This window comes from Onychostruthus taczanowskii, unplaced genomic scaffold (genome assembly GCF_017590055.1).
Source record: "Onychostruthus taczanowskii isolate IOZ18803 unplaced genomic scaffold, ASM1759005v1 scaffold22, whole genome shotgun sequence".
Lineage (NCBI taxonomy): Eukaryota > Metazoa > Chordata > Aves > Passeriformes > Passeridae > Onychostruthus > Onychostruthus taczanowskii.
Window position 1 is genome coordinate 208,739 of NW_024499462.1, and position 22,304 is coordinate 231,042.

A 22,304-nucleotide genomic window follows, 5' to 3' on the forward strand; every position below is an offset into this window, starting at 1 on the left:
AAGCCATTCCCCCTTGTCCTGGCACTTCAGGCCTTTGTCAATATTCCCTCTCCATGTTTCCTGTAACCTCCTCCAGGCACTGCAAGGCCACAGTGAGGTCACCCTGGAGTTTCTCTCCAGGCTGAACAATCCCAGCCCTCCCAGCCTTTCCTCATGGCACAGATGCTCCAGCCCCGTGATCACCTTGGTGGCTTCCTCTGGACTCTCTCCAGCAGCTCCATGTCCTTCCTGTGCTAGGAAGCATTCCAGGAGTGATTGATCCCCTTGGTCTTTCTAGCTCTGGAAGTCACAGGGCTTTCCCCCCCACTCCCAGAACAGCCCATCTTCAGTGCCCCAGCCCTGCAGAAAGTATTCCAGGAGTGATTGATCCCCTTGGTCTTTCTAGCTCTGGAAGTCACAGGGCTTTCCCCCCCACTCCCAGAACAGCCCATCTTCAGTGCCCCAGCCCTGGGGGAGCATGTGGAGCAATGGAGAGACAGAGCCAGGCTGCTGGGAGCAACATCTTTACATGGTATTTTACAGAGGACAAACCACTGCCAGCCCCTCCCCGGGACAATTCCCCACTCAGGAAATCACTTGGGGAGCTCCTGCTGCAGGATGCTGGTGCAAGGCAGGAAGGGCAGGAGAGCTGCACTGCTTTTAGCTGCCCTTCTGCAGCAGGTGCAGCTTTTGGCTGGCTGAAATCCAGGAATTGCCTGGCTTTTCCCAGGAGCAGGCTGAGAATCAAAAGAACCCCCCATGCCATTTTTTCATAGCGTTAAATAAAGGTGATTTGGGGTCCAGCTCTGGAGCAGGGGACACCATGCCACGGAGGGGGTGGCAGTAAAAGTCCTTTCCTTGTTCCTGAGAGAGAGGAAGACGGAGGAGCCAGCAGCAAGCAAATACAGCAGGCGTGGATTTCTAACTTGGATTGACAAAATCCTCCTGGCACAGCCTCTCCAGAGCCTGGTGCCACCCTGCTGTGCCCATGGGCTGATCCAGGGAATGGGGGTGCTCCTTCCCAACCCTGCTACTGCTGCTTGGGAGCTGTGAAGTCCCACGCTGTCTCCTGGGCACATTTCCACATGGCCCTCATGAGCCGTGTGAAGCCCATGTCCTTGGGCTTCTCCAGGCCTCGCATCAGGCGCTGCTTCATGATGGCAACAAACTCCTTGTTGCTCAGCTCCCCGTTCCCTGCAAAAAGGAGGAAAAATAATCAGAGACCCACCACCAACCTCCTTGAAATGACAGCTCTAAAGGGCAGCAGCCGTGAGTGTCCTTTCCTGCAGAAACAGACCACATTTGGCTCCCACCTCCCAAAATATCCTGCTGAGCAAGGGTCCCTGAGCCATAGAGTTTAAATCCCAGCCCCATGGATGCTTGCAGGAGGCAGAAAAGCAAATGCAAACCAAATGTCCCTGTCCTCCCAGGAAACACTGCTTTATAAGGGGTTTAGGAAATTGTGGGTGCACAAATTTTTCTAGTAGAGTGGAAGGGAAGATTTGTTGATCTGATGAATGAGGTTATGAGAATGCAGCCACTGTGCAGCAAAATTCCAGCCAATTATCAAAATTCCCTCAGTGCTGCAGGTTTTTAATGTCTGTAAACACTGATGGAGTGAAAACAACACAATAATAATAATTATAAAAACATGTCTGTGCCTGCTTTTCTATTTGTTTTCTTCCTTGGGGGACTCCTCTGGCAAGCAGAGTCTTTCCCCCTGAAGATTTGCTATCAAAATATTTAGGAGATTCTCCTCTGAGAGAAGACAAACAGGGAATATTTGGATACACTTCAGCTCACTCTAATCTCCAGCCTGATCATCTGGCGTGAAGATTGTATCACAACAGTGGTAGTGAAGCACAGAGGAAAATAAAACAGGAGATGTGACCTTAGGGAGGTGCAAAGGAGCAGGCAGAGCTGAAACCAAGAGGGACAACAAGGAATAAATGAATTAAATACATTTTTTGATGTTCATACTTATGCAGCAGTACTGCCACTCAGAGCTGCCAGATGCTGGGTCTGTGCTAGAGAAGCAGGGTGCCAGCCAGGACTCTGATTTTGGCTTGGCACTTTTGGGCAAATGCAGAATTTCCTTCTTTCCAAATCTGAATTGCTGTCACCTGGCAAAGACTCCAGTAACTCCCATTAAATCAAGCCCGGAGTGCTTCAGTGTGACAGCACCTACCCCGGGGCACTCACACCCTCTGCAAAGCCAGCTTCCCAGCAGGGCACAGAGCTGCTATTAATTAATTAAAAATTAAGCTGACATTTGTCTAGGACTTTGGAGATAAAGCCCCAGCCCGGCTCGTTTCCAACACTGGAGCACATTTTGTTAGACCAACTGGAGTTCTCTGGAGGTGGGGGGGGGGGGAAAGGAGCAAAGTGTGCACACCAAACCCTCCCATCTGTGCTCCAACATGCACATCTCACAGCATGGCTACCATCGGATACCCTTCCCAAAAGGGCAGGGGGAATGTGGGAAATGGAGAGAATCCTTAAAGCCTGACAGAAGGTTTACACAGTGTGTGTATCTGTATGCAAACCTATGTGACAGGGGATCAGCCCAGATCCCGGGACACAGAGCACGGCAAGAAGAGCCCTCTCCTCCCCTGGTTTCTTGCCCTGGGCTGAGTCCCCTGGCCGAGGAGCGCTCACTCACCGTCGCAGTCGAAGAGCGCGAACACCACGTCGCACACGTGGTCCGACAGCTCCACCTTGGCCACCGTCCTGGCCACCTGCTGCATGGTCACTGCAACACAGGGAGGCACTGGGTCACTCGGGGGCAGGGTGTGCCCACCTCAGCAGGAGACTCCTGTTCCTCCCTGGAAAACGGCCTTTGTGTCTTCAGAGAGGCTGGAATGAGCTTGATCAACGGGGCAGCTCCTTCTGACAGCATTCCAAGGAATGCTATCAAGCATTCCTTGGAATGCAACTCTATCAAGCAGGGAATTCCAAAAACTGGGAATTCCAAAAACTGGGAATTCCAAAAACTGGGAATTCCAAAACCTGCTTTTCCTGTTGCAACCCAGTAATTGCAGAATGAACCCACTCACCCTCTCGCAGGCAGCAGACCAGATTAACCTTGCAATAAAATAAGGAGTTGTAAGGAATTATTTCCCTTTTCTCCCCAGACTGGCAGCAGAGAAGCAAGGAGGAGTTTTATTCCCACCTTTAGAAAAGGGCAATCCATGGAGCTATTAATCTGGCAGGGTTAGGCAGTTGATTTTGCTGCACAAATGGGAAAAAAAAAGCCCCCTCACTAGGCTGGTGTGAGTGTATTTAAAGTTAAATTGCTTCTCTACAAAGCCTGACCCAAGGAAACACCATCCACAGCAACTGGGATCAATGTTTAGCTGTGGAGCAAGGGAAAAAAAGGAAATGGTGCATCACAAAACCAGACTGAGACCACAAACAGCCTCTGCTTTCCTCCACAGCATCTTATGGGCTTCTGCACCCCCAGTCCTTCAGGAATTCTGGACAGTTAAGTGTGTCAGAAAGGAAAAAATAATCATCCAATATATACCATAACTGGATTAATTACAAACTGCATAAAATATTTCTAATGGGATTTTTTCATTGATGCTTACATTACCTTCCACCCAATTTCTGCTCCCCTGAGTGAAATCTGGGGTTTTCTGAGAGGAATTCACAGCCACCATCAGGTCCTTTCCCCATAAAACCTCTCCTTTTACTAAATAATGCAGGAGAAAATTGAAATGATGCATTGTATATATGTAAAATATATATAATCTCAAGTAGGACCCTGCTTTTCCCATGTAATTATTCTTTTTGAGAGAAATTCCTTTTCTCCATAAGTGATGCAGCTCCAGTCAGCAGTTATTACTTTGCATTTCCTCAGACAGCAACTCCAAATTTAATTTAATTTGATGTAAATGTAGAACTTCTCTCAAGGTGCTTCACCTTGATGCCATTCTCCAGTCCTGGTGCCCTAGGTACCCTTTGGCTGTAGCCTTACATCTAAAAAGTTAGAATGATTTCTTAATTTCTTCATCATTTCTTCATTCATTCATGTGGAATTCATCACAGAATTCCAGAATGTTTGGGTTGGAAGGGACCTTAAAGCCCATCCAGTGCCACCCCTGCCACGGGCAGGGACACCTTCCACTGTCCCAAGGGGCACCAAGCCCTGTCCAGCCTGGCCTTGGGCACTGCCAGGGATCCAGGGGCAGCCACAGCTGCTCTGGGCACCCTGTGCCAGGGCCTGCCCACCCTGCCAGGGAACAATTTCTCCCTAACACCAAATCAAAATCTCTCCTTTCAATTTAAAACCATTGCCCCTTGTCCTAATTCCTTTAATTTTATGTTTTTCTGCTGAGATTTTACCCACTCCCTCCATCTCTGCAGGGAGTCTCCTGATCCCTCCCCTCCTGTTTATTTTTCACAGCCACAGTTTTCCCAGCTGGAACTTGTACTCGTGGCCACCAGTTCCTGCTTCCTCTCTTATTAATCCAACTGCACAAGTGTCAGCTCCATCCCATCGTTCTTCCTTGATGCCAAAATGACTTCACAGGGGCTGCATGACTGGGTTGTGCTGGTTTTTAAGGGATCATAAGGAAGAGGGAAAGTGTCTCTGCTTTCACTTCCACACACATGCTCCAGACCACAGGGTAGCTCAGGTAGGCAAATAAAATTGAAGCAGACCTGCTGGAATAATTTCTTTACCATTTCACAAAATGAAATAGGTGCTGTCTGGGGAACATCTCCAAAAGCCTGTCCAGGTGTGGAGTTCAGGGATAGAAATTCTCCTGGATTTTATATCATCAAAAATGAGTTCCACATTTCCATCTCGAAAAGCTTCTAAAATTTCATGCATTTGTATCTCCCAGTGGTTCCTTTAATGAGCCATCTGAGTGATTTTATGCAAGTTTAGAGTCTGACACAGTTATCCTCTTTTTCCACTCTGATTCCCAGAACTGCACTGTGAGAATGCCTCACCAAGAGCTGCAAATGGGGCTTCGCTCCAGGCCAGAGCCTCGCCAGATGGCAAACTTCACTTTTTCCCTCCAACTTGAGATTAATCACACATGTGGCCAAAAGAATGGACAGCTGGGCTGCTGCCTTTGTTTTCCAAATGGCACTCAGGGTGATGGGAGCAGAGCTCCCTGCCCTGGGCCATTCCAGGATGGAAAGGCAGGACACGTTGTGTTTTGGGCTCCCAGAAATCAGCCTCACGTTGATGCACACGTTTCATTTCAAGGCTCCCAGTTGGAAATGTTGGATGTTATCACTGGCAGTTTAGCTACCAAAATCTATTGAACTTTTTACAAATCATTTGCATGAGTACGTGCTGGAACACCCATCCAAGAAAGAGATGGATAAGCCTTGTGCAATCCTGTGTGCACACCAAATTTTCCTTGCTCTTCTCAAACTGCAGCCCTGCAGCTGAGTAGAAGCTGTTCTGACATCAAAGGGAGCATGACAGAAAGTCATGGAGATCAGGAAGAAAAAAAACAGAGCTCCCAGCCCAAAGGCAGAGCTGTTGGAGAAATATCCACAGCCAGAAATATGGAGAGGAAGGAGATTCCTTGGAGACATCCCAGACCTGACTGCAGATGGCCCAGGGCGAGCAGCTGCAGGGGATCCTGTTGGACACCAGGGTCCCAGAGACCCCTCCCAAGTCCTCCCCTCCCAGCACTGCCATAATTCCAGAGGAGCAATCCAAGCTGTGCTTCCAGGGGGGCTGACTTCTTCCATCCCTCTCCAAGGCAGAGGAAAGCAAGCAGAAATTCCATGACTGCATTCCAGCTCACCTCTGCCTCCTTCCTGATTCCCTGTCCACTCTGGAGCCATTTCAAGCAGCATCATTCAAATGAAATGATTTTCCATGAACTTCTCTGGGGCTCCAGCCCTGTCCAAGCCACGGATCAGCAGTGGGCTCAGCTGTCTCCCTGTGCTTTGGCCCATCCATGCCTTGCCCTAAATCCCAAAGGAGTTATCCCACAGCTCTCTGCTGGCAGAAGGGCTGCACGGAAAGCCTGGCTGCACACAGTGCCACAAAAACTGCAATTCACACCCTCCTAAAAGGGGAATAAGCACCAAATTCAGCTCCTGTCCTGCTTCCAGCTGAGCCCAGGCTGGGGAAGTCTCCTAAGGAGTGCTTGTGATTTAGAAGAATGACAGCTATTATGTTGCTGGGAAAATGAAAGATGGGCTAACAAATAATCTGTGTGTTTTTAAATGGGTCATTAAAATACAGGTTTGTGATCCTTTTTAGAAGAAGAAGCAACTTTAATGCAACACAGAAAACAGGCTGTCAAGGCTCTGGCTGTTTGGTACCTCTGAAATTTTACACACCCTTTTTAAAATCGTAATAATATTTGCTGCATTCTTAGCAGCAAATTATTACAAAAACTAACCTCTCCCTAGTCCCCATCCCAGTGTAATTTTTACATTTGTTAGTTTGTAACCAGCAACCTTGTGAAAGCTTCACTTTTGGGAGGGCACACCCCATTTATGGTTTACTTGACTTAAATCTGATCCCTGCCTAAGGAAGGTTCCCTTACCCCCGACAAACACTCCCAGCTCAGTGGCTGCATGAGCTCATTAATGGCACAAAATTAAATAGCAATCACACTGATTTACCAACTGCACACAGACCTAAATTCTGCAAAATATATCTATTCCATGACAGGACAAATGCTAATTTCCTGTAGGGTCTGAGTAAATTTGATTTGCTGGGCTATCACCTCCCCTGGGATGCTACAGAAAGGGCTCAGAGCAGCACACCCAGACTTGGTATTTTACTTTTAAATGAAAGAAAATCCTATCAGGTTATTTGAAGTCTTAAGGTAATGATGATCTAAACCAAAGAGTACAGATTATTTCCCCCAAAAAAATTTAAGATGAGAAGGGCTGCTGACACACACAAGAAGAGATGTGACATGTTTGTTTCCCTCTGTAATTCCCCTGCCCCAAAACCTATTAATGCCTTAATATTCCCACAACAGCAGCAGTTGGAATAGCTGACTTCCAAAATGTTTAATTCTGCAGCTGCCTAAACGAATCAGCTTTAACTTTATAGCAGACAAGAGTTTCCACTTAGCCTAAAAATCTTTTAATGAGTTTGCCATCTTTTTTTAATATTCTCAGTCTGTTAGAAAAAAAAAAGATCCCTCTTAGAAAAACCTAAAGACCAAAGCACTTGTGACAGATCCTGGCAGCAGAGTGGGACTTTGGTTTGAAATATATTTTGGGCATTTTTTGCCTTTTTTATTTTAAATCAGTGTGTCAGATCTAAGAGCAAACCTGAGACAGACCAGCTCAGAAAATGAAACATGAGGAGAAGGGGAAGGATATGAATTGGTCTGATCAATAAACCACATTATTACAAGGTCTCCAGGAAACACCAGCTCTGAGGTTTATTCAGCCCACTCCTCTGGACTGTGGGTTATCTGAAATAGAGTCTCTGGACAGACTTTAATGCTCAGTCTGGGACCTCAGTGGTGTTCCAGTGCTGCCCCTCTTTCCCTCCAGCACTCCCAGGAGCTCCAAAGGTGTTTGCCACTGCTTGGCTTCCCAATCAGAAATGCAGCATCCAGCTCTTATTTCTAGGCAAAGTCTGATTTTTGAGCAAAGCTGAAACAAAACAGGGGTTGAACAGTTCCTACCACCAGCCCCACTGCTGCTGTGCCTCTGCCACGTGCATCAGAGACCTCCACAGAAGATAACTCTGCAAGAATTCTTTTGCACTCATTTTTGAAGTCCTTTGTAGAAAGAGGAAAAAAGGTCACTTCAGAAGATGGGGATGAAGAAGAAACAGTGGTGTCCCTGGGATCTGGAACCACAGCCTGTGGCACACTCATTAGGTGACCTTGCCTCTGCACACAGCAGAAAGGTCCTTCTGAAGGTACCACCATGAAATCACTGCTTCCTCATCCATCCAGGCTACACATGTCAGCCTTTCTTCTCCCTGTATCTAAAACTCTGGAAGTATAAAACCTGAAATCCCTCTCAATCCATGGATGCAGCGAGCTAAGCACCTCATTACAGGGAGGAATTGCAATCTGGGTACATTTTTAACCTGTCAGCCTGGGCTTGTCTGACATCTTCCTAACTCCAAAGACACAGCATGAGTTGTGCTCCCTCAGGCTTTCAGCACCTGAACACCCCACAGCTTTTAGTACCTTTATCAAGAGAAGCTCCAGCCATGTGGTAGAAGCTCAAAGCTGTGTCCACATCATTTATGTTCTTCAGAAAGGTGAAGAAGTTCTCCACCTCCTCAAAAGTCAGCCCCTAGGACAGAGAAAAGACACTCAGGTAGTGATGGGAAAAGGAGATCATGGACACTCCTGGAAATGACACGGTGACTCACTGGCCCAAAGCTGTAGCCAGGAGAGGATTCATCTGCACACTCCAAACACTCAGCCTTGGCACCTGAGGATGTGGGCTGTGACCTGTGCTTTTGCTCCCCTCCTGGCCCCACCAGTCCCACAACAGGAAGGGACTGAAAAACATCTCTCAGGTGAGCAGACCTCAGATGCAGGAGACCACTGCAAACAGGTGAATTGACCAATTTTTTTGAAGCCTGCACTCTTTGCAATGACAATATCAAACAGTCCATGCTGGAACCCTGGTTACTGAGAATTTTAGACTTTCTGTGCTGACAGACAGTGACCTCCAAAAACCACTACATTCAACCTGAAGCCACAGAAAAGGCTTCCAAAATTAAATGATAAAACTAAGATTATAGGTGTGTAGTTTGAATAAAAGTGTGTAATATCACATAGTAAAAAACTTAGAGTTTAAGATTTTAAAATATAGTACTATATATAAAGCAAGATAAAAATTTTAGAGCAGAAACTAGTCCTTCTTCTTCACCTTCTTCTTCATGAGTTTAAGTAATATTGTGTAATTGGATTAAAAAGTCCACATTGCAAGTCACAAGTAGTTAGTTATTGAGTTAAAAGAAAAAGTAATTTAAGTGTCATTTCTTATTTAACATCTTATCCTTAAAAGACCTTGTAGAGAGAGATACCCCTCCATTTTGTAGTTTGTTAGTGACGTGCTGTAGAACTCAGGATTTGTGAGACTGTAATACAGATAAGAACTAATAAACATCTGAATCCAAACAAGAAATACCATCTCACACATTTAATCCCAACCCTAACAAAAAAAAAAAAAAAAAGATAAAAGACTCAACAAGCCCATGCACTGTAAGGTCTCTCTCAAGAGATCCAGGGATCCCTGGGGGAATCCAGCTCTTCCCCAGTGTGGCAGAAGGTGACACTAAAGCACAGAAGTGTCCTAGTTTGCTTTGCTGCTGGAGGCAGGATCCCTGTCTGCTCACCTACCTTGGCCAGGTGAGCACGTGCTCAGGTGAGAGCTGACAGCCACACTCTGGGATAGTCATGGAAAAACATCCTGAGATCCCCAGAAGAAGAAGTGCTGATGAGCACAGCTCTGAACCCCATCTGCTTACATGACACCTGATTTTATCACCCTGTGCAGCTCCAGCACCACCACAGCAGTGCTGGGGATGCCTTGAGAAGGCTGACCTAGAACAGACTAGACAGAGTTAAAGAATAAAGTAGGGATTTAAAAGGACCTCCTCCATGGGTCCACCTTGGGCAGCACAAGAGCCCAGCCAGGGCTGCACCCAAAGTGAACCAAAATGGTCACAAAATGGACACCCGGTCACGGGGGCTCTCATAAGTTCTGCTCCATTTGCATCTTGGAGTTAATTGTCCAATTCCAGCTCCAGCCCATGCAGTCCCATCCTGCTTGTTTTTCTCTCTTCAGCCCACATTGTTTGTGCTTCTGGGCCTGAGATCTGGATCATTTGTCCTTGGTGCCCAGCTAGAGCAGGAATTGTTTTGTCTCCCTGCTCTGTGCAGAGAGCTCACCATCCCCTAATATGACCCCCAGACCCACAGTCTAAAGCAGCACAGAATGTGAAAAATATAAAAGCTAAAACCTGAGGCATCACTGGGACAAGAGCTGGAGCCTCCAACTCCAGCAGAGCCACGGCATGGAGCCAAGGGAGGAGGTGAATCATCAGCACAGTAATAACCACTCAGACTCCCTCTCTGGGAGACATAAATCAGCTTGTCAAGACAGTTCAGGTTCAGGCTCCTCCTATTCTGCCTGGCAGGACAGATTGATAGAGCAAGATATTAAAAATCCAAACTGCAGAACACAGCACAGCTCCACAATCTGGATGTGTTCAGCAGGTACTGTCAAATATAAATTTACACAATCTGCTGTAACTCTGTTCAAACAACTCCTAATCAAGGAAGAAGCCACCAATCTTTTGAAAGAAAAAGAACATTTTTAAGGTCTTTCCAAACAGACATTTGCAGCTTGTTCCTATCTTTGCTGTAAGTGAGTATGTGGCCCTGCTCTGATGATCTACGTGTGCACTGACACATGCAACAGCAGCTTTGTCAGCCCTGGACTCATGGATCTGGGCCAAAAAGGATGAGATGGCAAAATGGGAGAGCACATGTGGACAACAGAGCTGACTGAAGAAAGAAATCCCTGGTGACTCTGCAGGGAGCTTTCCTTGAATGTTTGCCTGCTCCTCTTCCCAAGGGGAACACTAGGATATACAGCAGAATTAAATGAAATATTATCCTAGGGAAAAAAAAAAAAAACAAACAATAAATCAGGTACTTCTGCAGGAAGCAATGCAAAGATCCCTGTTTTGTACAATGGTTCTACAAGAGAAAATATCTTGGCAATTATCATGATGCCTTCCTGACAGAGCAGGGTACTGGGAGTGTGGAAAGCCTGGAGGAACCATGAGGTGGTGTGGCCACTTCCAGGCCAGCAGAAAACATTGTGCTGCAATCTGCCTGCTCTGTCTGGGACATCTGGGGTCTGCAGTGTCCTAAGCAAAGAGCCATAAACCTTGTATTTTCCTGGAATTTCCAAAATGGCAGATGCCAAGGCCAAGCAGCACTGCTGTCTGTGCATAATGGTCCCCTGTTTGGAACCCTGGAATGGCTTGGGTGGGAAGAGACCTCAAAGTCCATCTCATTCCATGGTGTCCCATGGGCAGGGAGACCATCCACTATCCCAGGATGTCCCCAGCCCCACCCAACCTGGCCTTTGTGGTCCTTTCACCAGCTGAAAAAACAAAAACAGTGACACAAGTGTATCCTACAAATTGTGGCTTTCATGTGGACAAAACCACTGAATATCTGTAGCAAGAATACCATCAATATTGTGAAATTTCTTTTTTTTTGAGGAATCCTATAGGTGAGGCTGGCATCAGCATTAACTCTGGTCCAGCTACCAAAACAAAATAAAAATCAGAGACTGGGACAGCCTCAGGCAAGTCAACAGATGAATGATCACATCTTTCAAGGCATTTGTAGCTCCAGCTGTTAATTCATAATCAGTTGAACTCCTTCATCACCCAAGTAATCCTCACAGAACATCAACAGGGAGATTCCAGAAGCACTTACCTGCTTGTAACACAACAGCTCAAACATCTCCTGCAAAAATGAGGCCTTTTCACCTGGGACTCCAGGTTCAGCCAGGAATTCCACCTCACTGCCACCCCCTGCTAATACCCCAGCCGGCCCCCGAAGACCATGTGGGAGAGAACATGAATCACTGGTTTCTGAAGAAACAGCTTGGTTTTCCAGCAGTTATGGGGGCATAAACCAAATAGTGCATTGCTTGTGAATATTGCTGATGACTCAGGTCCTTTTTACCAAGCAGCTGTGCAAGTACAATTTGGGGAGGACACTCATAAGCAACGTTAGACAAAACAGACTGTGGCAGCTCTGCTGAATAGGCAAAATTCACCCATCCAGGGTAAGATGGGATTTTTCCTCAAGAAAAAAAAAAATAATGAAAGCAGATTAGCAGTTAATAGAAGAAAACTTATCATTCTCAAAAGCAGGAATGCAGAATAACAGCCTTGGAAAAGCAAAAGATTAGATTAAACCCAGAGTTTTGCTGTTTGGGAGGCTGCCGGGGTTGCCTTGTGCAGTCAAGGTAATTGCATCAGACAAAGAAGAGAAGGTTTGGCAGATTCCATAAGAAAGCTCCCTCAAAAGAGCTGCACTTCCAAGGGAAAGCCTTGCTGGGTGAGTTTAGGACAGTTTCTGGGCATTTCACCCTTACCAGTGTAAGGAATCATTAATTTTTCACCAATTCTATTCCTTACAAAAATAATACATTTTTTTGTCCTATTGCCCATTTTCTCTCCTTGAAAGTCTTTGGAATAAAGGAAGATAAAGATTTGCTCTGAGTCTGGCTGGCTGTAAATAGAAAGACAATCTGGCTGATTTGGGGATGAGGAATAAGGTAAGAACAAGAAGTTCTTCCTCTGGCACAGATGTCAGGGTCTTGGCTTACACATGAAAGGAAGAAAACATCTGCTGTAAGGAAATCTTCCAAAATAAATTCCTTTGCCTCTTTTCTCACACAGCTACTGTTCAGTAATATCTATACACACACACATATACACATATATATAGATAAAAACTCAAAAAATCACAGCAAAAGAATCAACAATTTGCAAACTTCAAAACCGGAGCTGATATTTTTCTATTAGACACACATTGCATTTAAGCACTTTTTCCTGGAGAAATCAAATGATTCCTGTTAATGTAGGAATCCTATTCAGGAATAAAAAAAGCTGCAGACCCTAGTAAAAACTTGTGTTTTATAACACACTTGGCACCTAAACCAGTTAAGAAATAAACTCTGGTTCTGATGTCAGAAGAAAGCAGCTCTAAAACAGCCAGCCAGAGACTTTCCATCCATTCTCACTTTGATGAATTGCTTGTTTATATCCCAGTTAATAAAAGAACATTCTGGCTTAATAAAAGATCATTCTGGCTTAATAAAAGAACATCCATTATAGGGGCAGATGTAAAATTCTAATGCTCAGTAATTTCTCAGCCCATACTTGCCTTACCTGATAAAGCACATCTTGTGGTATGGATATCTTATTCCAAGGACTCTCACTGAATTAATGAGTGTAGGGTCTGCAAACTTACTCCTCTCTAAATTGTGAGTAATTTTTCCCAGAAGTTAATAACTAAATAATAAACTGCATGGTCACAGCAGCTAATGAATCCAAGGTCGAGTCAGGAACTGAGAGCATGGCTTCAGTGTTTGTTCTGGCTCCAGACCCAGGGTGCCATTCAGCAAATTGAATTTTTAAAATTACAGCATCTATTTTCATAAGGAACAAACCTACAGCCTGCACTGGACACCAACCACTGCACTCCCAGCTCTTCCCTCTCTCTCCCATGGCTCAACAGGGAGCGGATGCTTTTCCAAAGAAGACGCGCTTAACTCATTTCTCAGCTCAGCCTGGGGATGGGAAAAATTTTCCCAAATTTTCCATGAATGCCACTCACCTCTCCATCCTGGAAGTGCTTCTTGAGCTGTTTGAGCATGACAGTGAGCTTCTTGGACTGCACCCCGCTGTAAGCCAGCAGCATGCTCCCAAACTGCCGCTCGGTGATCCGCCCATCCACCGGGTCGTGCCGCTCGAACTGCGAGGGAAGGGAACAGGGAGATGAAAACCAGGAGCAGCACAGAGCTCCACCTGAGGTGTGAAGCATGAAAAAGGCACCATAAGGAATTAACATTGCAGGAAACACTGGTGAAGGAGAAGTGCTGATGGGTTCCAGGACCTGCTTTCCCCAGGATTGTCTCTCCACACTGGCCCTATGTGCAATTCCTTGGACAGCTCTTGGGAGAAGCCTCTGTTGGAGTCCTGGATGCTGAGAATTTTAGACTTTCTGTACCAACAGACTCTAACACTGCATTTCACAGAATTCACAGAGTCACTGGGTTGGAAGAGACCTCCAAGATCATCGAGTCCAACCCAGCCTTAACACCTCAACTAAACCCTGGCACACAGTGCCACATCCAGTCTGTTTTAAACACATCCAGGGATGGTGACTCCACCACCTTCCTGGGCAGGCCATTCCAGTTATCACCCTTCCTGTAAAATACTTTTTCCTAAAATCCAACCTATATTTCCCTTGGTGCAGCCTGAGACTGTGTCCTCTGTCAGTGCTGTCAGGAGAAAGAGACCAACCCCAGCGGAGCACAGGCACCTTTCAGGTGAGTTTTCATGTGACCTGAGGGTGTAGAGAAAGCTCCCAAAATTGATTGATACCACTAAGATTATGAGTGTTTAGTTTAATTAGAAGTGTGTAATATCACAGAGTAGATAACTTAGAGTTTAAAATTTAAAATTTAACAATATATAGAGACAAAATAAAAGTTTTAAGACAGTAGCTAGTTGTTCTTCTTCACCTTCTTTTTCATAAGTTTAAGTAATATTTTAAAATTAAACAAAAAAGTCAGCATTGTGGAATTCAAGTAATTAAATTAAAAGTAAAAATAATTTAAGTGTCATTTCTTAATTAAATAGTCTAACCTTAAAAAACAGTTAAACATTTTATAACTTATTAATACAATACTGTAAAACTCAATTTATAATATAAATAAAAATAATAAACATCTAAATCTAAATCCAAAATACCATCTCAAGCACTCAATCCCAGCCTTAACAAAAGTAAAAAAAAAACCAAACCCCACAAAAACCAACATTTAATGGTGCCCCAGTGTGAGGACACCTGTTGAGGTCAGGACCTCCCTGAAGAAATAGAGAACGTGCAGCTGTGAGCTGGAAAGAAAAAATCCCCAGGGAAAAGCAAAAAAGAAAAAAGGAAGAAAAAAGGAACTCAGAAATCCCTCCCAGTTTTATCTCACAGGGCTGGGCTAATGAGTGGCTGCTCTGAACAGGGACAGAGAAGTCTTGCAAAGGTCTTCTAATTTCACTCTCCTCTGCTCCAAGGCCAGTATCCCAGCAAGGGAAGGTTCATGGATGTCTCCAAATTTCACCTTCCACAAGTTCTCCTCATCCTCAGACCCTTCCAGACCCTGACTCTTACAAATGCTGCTGTGAGGCACCTGCAGAACTTCCAAAAAGCCCTTGGGCAGAGAAGGCTTTCTCCACTCATCCGTGTCTCCTGCAGTAGTTTGTCTCCTGGCTTCCACTGCAGGGGAGGAGGGAAGAGCCATTCCCCAGCTTGGGAAGGGGCTGGGTGGGAATACCAGTTCTTTGCCAACTGAATAATGGGGATTTCATCCTTTCCTTTCCCCCTGCTCTGTGAATCCACAAGCATCAACATTAGACTTCACCCAGCTTCGCAGATCTCAGCACTTGGGATCCCTTATTTGGGATAGATTATATCCCTCCAAATTTACCAGGAAACACAAGACCAACACTCCAGCTGATCACAAGCCAGAAGATGACATTTAACAACAAAATTAATTTTTAAGCTCATGGGGAACAACTTGGTACCAGTGACTGACATTCTGCTGCCTGCTGAGTTGACCATTCCAGCCTCAGCTGCTCTTCAGTGCTAATGAATTTTAATTGTTACCCTATCAACCAGATCTTGGCTGCTTTTCCCAGTGGGAAACCAAGGGATTCCTGATAAGTGGAGCACCAAGGCTGGAGGGATTTGTATGGTGACTCTGGCAGGAGGCAGATCCCAAATGGAGAAATTCTGCTCCTCAGCCCCCTTGTGCTCTCACCTGAGTGGCCCACACAGCTTTGGGGGGAAAATGGTGATTTTTACTGTCATATGACACAGGCTTTGGGGATCACTCATGATGCAAAATGTGGGCCTCTCACAATCTCCTGTGAAAGGATAGGGAAAACTCATTTGCTGGAAATGTTCTTCATTAAAAAGCAGAAGTAGTTTCTGCCATGCCTGAAGAATGCAAAGAAAATGCCCCTGGGACACAAAAACTTGCCATCAGTGCAGCTTCAAAAGCAGCACTGATGCTTTCTTCTGCTGTAGTATTCCTAATTTCATCCCCAAAGACACAAATCAGCATTTTTCTACCAACAGCCTTAAAATACCCCGAGTTTTAGCAGAGCTTTAGGTAGCATCTTTAATTAAAGGCTAGGAAATGGGTCCAAATACCTCATATCAACCTCCTAAGTGGTGACTATGCTTAGAAAATCTCAAGTTGGTGTCTAAAAGCCCATCAGCTCCCTATCCCCCTGCCCTGCATTCAGGATCAAGCATTGGGCAGCTCCATGGGGTAACACAAGCAAGCACAGCTCCCTGCAGATGGGGAAATAAAGAACCAGCTAATTGCAGGTTTTTTGGAACTAAACTTTCAGTTTTGCACTACCAGATGCAAAAAAGACCAGGAAGGAAAAATTTAAATACTTTTCATCTTCATTTTAATACTGATACGTGACACAACTATTCACAAGAAATAAAAAAAAAATGCCTGGAAACGATGGAATTTATGCTGCTTATTATTTATCTCACTTTAAAAATGAACATTTTTAACATTAAACCAGAACACTCAGATGCCCACTGTCACGTACAGTGGTGCTCAATGCAAAGGTCAGCCCAGAAAGGGCTGGGAAGTGAGAGCTGGTCCACATCCAGTTCCCAAATTCCAATAGAACCACCAGTGAACTGAGCAAAAGCAACAGCATCACAGTGAGGGATAAAGAAAGTTCAAATCTTGCCTCCAAGCTGCTGTCAGATGCATTTAAATTAATTACAGAAGGGATAAGCAGGCCATGTCATTTAAAGAGAAATTTCAGGGAGAAAAATCTGTTTATTTTTTTTCTGGTATGTCAGAGATTGTGTTGATCCACAAAGAAACTGGGCTCCAAAGGATTTGTGAGTGGAAACTCGCTGATTCCTGATGAAAGAAAACCCTCAGCTACCACTGGCACCCCCTTTCCTGGGAGCAGAGGTACATCCATGCTCCTCTACCCTCTGGAATGCCTTCTAGCCAAACACAACTCACCACCTGGAAATGAAGGAGGGTGCAAAGCCTACAGGAATATTTCTTTCAGCACTCATACACAGCCTACAAACAGCGCTAACTGTTAAAATCCTCCGGGTACTTGAAAAAAGCAGGAAAAATAGTGCCCATTCCCAGGTAACCACAATTATCTGCCTCCATGCACATGGTGATACTGTACAGGTTATTTTTCTGTTCACTGGGGAGGAAATAACCCCCCACCCTGCAAGGAGGGGATGCAGGGCACAGCACACAGGGGTTTATTACAGATAACAAGTCCTCTGACAGCCTTTTTTCCCCTTTCATGGATCTTAAAGAAGGAAAAGCAGGGCCAAAGCAGTGCTCACCTGGCATTATCCAGAGGGGGATGGAGCAGCTCCTGCTCCCACCAGGACAAACAGAGGACAGGGGGGTCTTTCCCCATCCCAAAATCATACCCACAATCAGCCAGCGAGTCCAACACCTCCGGAGCAGCTTCCACCGGCAGCCACTTGGTGCCAGCAGCGGATTCTGCATCTGCACCAGGCAAGGAGAAGGGGGACAGAATGCTGGCCAGTGTTCCTCCTGCAGGCCAGGACACCTGAGGTGCTGAAGAAATAAGCCTTAAATATAAAAAGGCTGCGTTTTGAAATTTATTCAGAACCAACGTGATGTGAAAGGAAATCCGAGGTGTTTATGGAACAGCTCAGCAGGAACTGTAAGGAAAGGACAGGAGGGAATGGCTTCAAACTAAAAGAGGAGAGGTTTATATGGGATATTGGGAAGGAATTGTTCCCTGGCAGGGTGGGCAGGCCCTGGCACAGAGTGCCCAGAGCAGCTGTGGCTGCCCCTGGATCCCTGGCAGTGCCCAAGGCCAGGCTGGACAGGGCTTGGACCTGGAGCCACCTGGGATGGTGGAAGGTGTCTCTGCCCATGGCAGAGGGGAGGAATGAGATGAACTTTAAGATCCCTTCCAACCCAGGCCATTCTGGAATCCTATGGGAGGGGAAGAAGGCAGCAGAACTGGGGTGCAGCCATTGACTTCACCAGCTTTGCTGGCCCAGTCCCAGCAGCCAGTCCAAATACACAGCAGGGTATTCCCTATTCCCTGACTTTTTTTTTTTTTTTTTTTTTTAAAGATTACCTATAGCATGTTAAATAGTCCCAAACTCTCCCCCAAGGCTGACAGGATGAGCACATTCCTGCTCCTCTATAAGATGAAATTCCCAGATTTGTTCAAATAACCCCACTCTCCTTCCTTCTGAGAGAAAAGCTTTCTCACATGAGGAGAGCAGAGGACAAATAAGCAATTTCCCCTGCTTCTACATCTCCTTAATTGCACAACTTTATGGAAAGGCAATACAAGGAGCCACCATAAAACAACAGACCCATAATATCTATTCTTCCTTCCTTCATTGTTTTTTCCTCCACTAACTCAATCCATCTTCCCCTGCAGGAAATCAAATCCCAGACTGAGGAGCATCCAGCCCAAAGCAATTCAGAGACACCACGACGAGAAACATCCTGGTGGAAAAATAAAACCTGCTGGAAGTTCCTAAATGCAGACATTGGTTTCCTTCCATCTCCCCTTCTGGCAGCAAGGCTCACCAGTGGGAAATGAAGCCGCTCCCCTGGCCTCAGAAAAAGGCCATGTTTGGGTACCACACACTTCTCAGAGGAAGGTTTCTCTTCCCAGCTGACTCTCCTTCCTCCTCAATAAATCTGTCATCATCAATAGTGTTAACAGGGGAAGATTCTACCTATAACTCCACTGCTAAAATCTGTGGGAAATGCATTTGTAGAGAATTTTCAAAGTTTGACAGAAGGTTTACATAGTATGTATTCTTTGAGATAAGAAATGTTGACTCAGAAATGTCATGGAATAGGCCAGACATTGTTGAGAGAGAAATGGAATTAGAAGCAAGTTTTAAAGGACGGTTTTGTAAACAAGATTAGATTTAGATTATGAGATTTCTATTAGAGAAACAGAACTGAAAGATGTATTGTAGTAGGACTTCTGAGGGGCAATTTTAGATGACTGGTTTTAAGGTATTTATGGCATGGTGTGGTAACAGTTGACAGGTTAAGAAATGTTTATGATGTATTGTAATTAGAAAATAGTTGGCTTTTCATTGTGATGGTGTGAATCATAACACCTGTATTGTTTTACTCTTCACGTGAGACGGAAAATGGAATAAAAATTTTAAAAATATTTCTTGGTTGTTTTATTTCTGACTTCTCAGTTGCTCCATCTCTGTGGCATAAGCCAACAAATATTCTCTCTAACCAGAGAATGGGAGTTCAAAACACTGCTTCAAAAAGGAGGAGCAGTGTTTTGTGATTGCTGCCACCAGAGCCAACGGGGCCCAAGAGAGCAGCCCCTGCTCTGCAGCTGGGGAGGGGACACCAAAGCCTCAGAGGGGGCTCAGCAGCACCAGACAACCACGAGTGGCTGGCAAAACCTCCCATGGAAAAGTGGGATAAACTGATTACGCCCCTCCTTCCTAAGCTGGTATTTTTGGGCTGGACACACACTGGTGGCTTGTGTCTCTTGCTTTGTTTGCTGAAGAAGAAAATGGCTAAAACCATTTAGGTTTTACCCTCCAGGCCCCTGCACTTGGCACAGGCACAGACAGCATTTGGGATCCACCAAATCCCATCGGTGCAGGAGGGAAACACCCAGTTGTTACTCGAGCCAGCACGATGAAAACACAGCTCAGACTTTTCCTAAAGCAATGCCAAAAGGATATACTTCCTATCCTCTTCTAATACTCACATTAGCTAAATATCCAGCTGTATTTTAGGAGGCTCCTAAATTTCTAGGAAGGTTTCCCCTAAAAACCAATCAAACAGATGATGTATTCCCCACAACCTCAAAGCAAGGATCTTAAATAAATAAATGTATGTGTGCCACATTCCTAATTGAGACAGCAAAGAGAAATACATCTTCAAGGACATTTGGGTGGGGAGAGAAATGTTGAGAGATGATCTTTGAGCTTCTTTCTGCAGGTTAAAAAAAACCACATCCATGGGAGAAATCTTGCTAATATTAATTCTATCAGGTTTAGGGGTAGTGGAAAAAGGTGACCCGTTCCCAGAGCTGCTCTGTGCATAAGAAGGAATCAAAAGGGTCTGGAAAATAATGATCTGTAGGGTAATATTCAGATTCATAATCTATGACCCTTTAAAGTGGTATTTGCTCAAAGCTTTATTTGACAGGCTGTAATACATTATTTATCTGCAAACTACTGCAGCACTGGCTCTGTTTACTGTTCTGGAGAAGGAGGCTGCCAGGATCTCTCGTCAAGTTGCATATACAACTATGACAGGAAGAAAAAGAAAGGGGAAACACTATATATCTCCCTAAATCCCAGCAACCTCCTCCATCCAAAAAAATTTAATGTATTTGTGAGTAAGCTGAAGTGTTTGCACAGGTACTGAATTACTGCCAGAATAAAAGAAAGGGAAAAGATGCTAAAGGCTTTTTGTTTGGGAAGATTGAAGATTTAAAATACTCATTTTTGGGGGGGGGGGATAATTATGCTGAAAGGTTTATTTTGTGGACATGGATCTAAAGCACTGGGTTTCACAAGATGAAGCTCAGCCTGCTCTGGACACAGCCTACAAAGAGTCCCTGGGTGTAATTACTGCATTATTTCGTAAAACTCACCCAAAGACACAGCTCTAAAGATGTTCAGAGCTGCCAAAGCAGGAGGAATGAAAATGGGCAGGAGGAAATGCCAAACCCAGCCTGGACCATCATTTCTTTTTTACCTTAAAAAATAATAAAGAAATGAAAGAAATGGGAGCTATTTTCACATGAGAAAAATCCAATCTTCCAAACGCTCTCCCTGTTCAAACTTTCCCCCCTCTGCCTAAGTGAATATGTAGCAGCCAGGTTAAAAACATCCATCTGTCAGCAGCAGTGCAATCCCAGCAGACCTGATGCTGGAGAGAAGCTTTGGAGATTTCATTGACCTTGGCAAGCCACTGCTGCCTGCAAGGGGGAAAAAATCATTCCCATCACCAGCCACTTGTTCCGCTTTAATGAGCAATTAAAAAAAGGTTATGTAAAGATGGCTGCACCTGAACTTCAGCCCCATGAATGAAAATATCTTCCTTCAGGCTCTGAGCAGATCAGTGTTTTGAAATTCTGTGCAGTGAGGGAATGACAGGAAGGAAACCTGAAGAAAAGGAATCAGTAATGCTAAGGAGAAAGGACACGTCTGATAAATTAAAGGGATGCAGAGGGGGAAGAGCTCAGCAATCTCCTCCCGTGCCTGCTCTCCAGACCTGGCACTGTTACTGCCATCCCTGCCCTTGACAATGCTCCTGGTACCATGGAACACGGCAGTTTTTCTGTCCTGCATGCTCCCTGAATAACAGGAAAGTTCAGAAGCAGAACAAACTCCCAGCCCTCCTGCAGGAAAACACACAGGACAGAAGAGTTGCAAGAACCCGAGTGAAGCCATTACTCTGAAAAAATCCCAATATCTAAGCCTGCATGGAACTGCTGCACACAGTTTTATTAAGAAATACAGCTCCCTCCCTGCCTGTTAAGAGTTCATACTGTTTTCTGCTTGACCTTGGTGTTCAATTCTCCAAGAAGAAGTTTGCAGGAGTTTAATTCAGCCTAGCAGAGAAAAGGGTCCTGCTTCCACATTCTTCCTACATCAGCAGAAGCAAAGCCAGGGCTGAAGCACAGCCAGCAGCGTGTGGAGCTGCAGAACAGCTCTGAATTCAGAGCCTGAAAGGGGAGAGGGAACAAGAGGACTGAGGTGTTTGCTCATCCAGCAGAAGGAGAAGGCAGAAGTCAGGTACCTGCTACAAGAACACGCTCACACAGACATCCCCCACCTCTTTTGCTCTCCCTGGCTGTTGGCTAACTTGGTTGTGCACACATAAACAAGAGCATCTACGCTGAATAGCTTATATTTCCTAATTCATGGACTCTGATACAAACCTCCACACACTCCTGTGGCAAGGTAATGAATCCAAAGAGCACTCCTGGGGTTTTATTTGCAGGGGTCCCACGCAAGGCTCTGCTGCACTGCGGGAGCTCAGCAGTGGATTTACACACCCTTCAAAAACCAAAGGAGCCTGTTGGTACAGAGCAAAGCCTTCCACTGCTGCTAATGATGCAATAAATAGAAATTCCAATAAAACCCTCCACAGCTTCCCCTGCAGAGCCACTGCATCAACCACGCTGAAGTCACCTGGTTCCAATACAAGCAAGGCAGTTCTCTCCCCAGGAGGTTGCCCCATGAAGCATCCATCCCAAAGAAGAGGATGCCGCAGCTGCTCCTTTGTGTTTCAGCCTGTCCCAGCCATGCTCACAAGCAGGACTGGATCCAAGGAAACAGTCTGAAGTTGTGGCAGGAGAAGTTTAGTCTGGAAAAGATTCTTCCCCCAGAGGGTGGTCAGGCATAGAACAGGCTCCCAAGGAATGGGCATTGCCTCAAGGCTGCCAGAGCTCCAGGAGTGTTTGGATAACATTCTCAGGCACAGGGTGGGATTGTTGGGGTGTCCTGGGCAGGACCAGGAGCTGGACTTCATGA

The 22,304-nt window shown here is 45.4% G+C and overlaps 1 protein-coding gene across 5 annotated transcripts in view; it reads right to left on the minus strand.

Annotated features, from left to right (window-relative positions):
- Positions 1–487: 487 nt before the first annotated feature.
- MICU1 (mitochondrial calcium uptake 1) overlaps positions 488–22,304 on the minus strand; it is an 88,045-nt gene continuing 66,228 nt past the window's right edge. For all 5 annotated transcript variants that reach the window (XM_041404811.1, XM_041404810.1, XM_041404807.1 and 2 more), the window contains 4 exons: positions 13,326–13,463; positions 8,127–8,235; positions 2,642–2,731; positions 488–1,173 (listed from right to left, as the gene is read on the minus strand). In XM_041404811.1, coding sequence (XP_041260745.1) covers positions 1,010–1,173; positions 2,642–2,731; positions 8,127–8,235; positions 13,326–13,463 — 501 coding nt within the window. In that variant the 3' untranslated portion in view covers positions 488–1,009. The remainder of the gene's footprint in view (positions 1,174–2,641; positions 2,732–8,126; positions 8,236–13,325; positions 13,464–22,304) is intronic.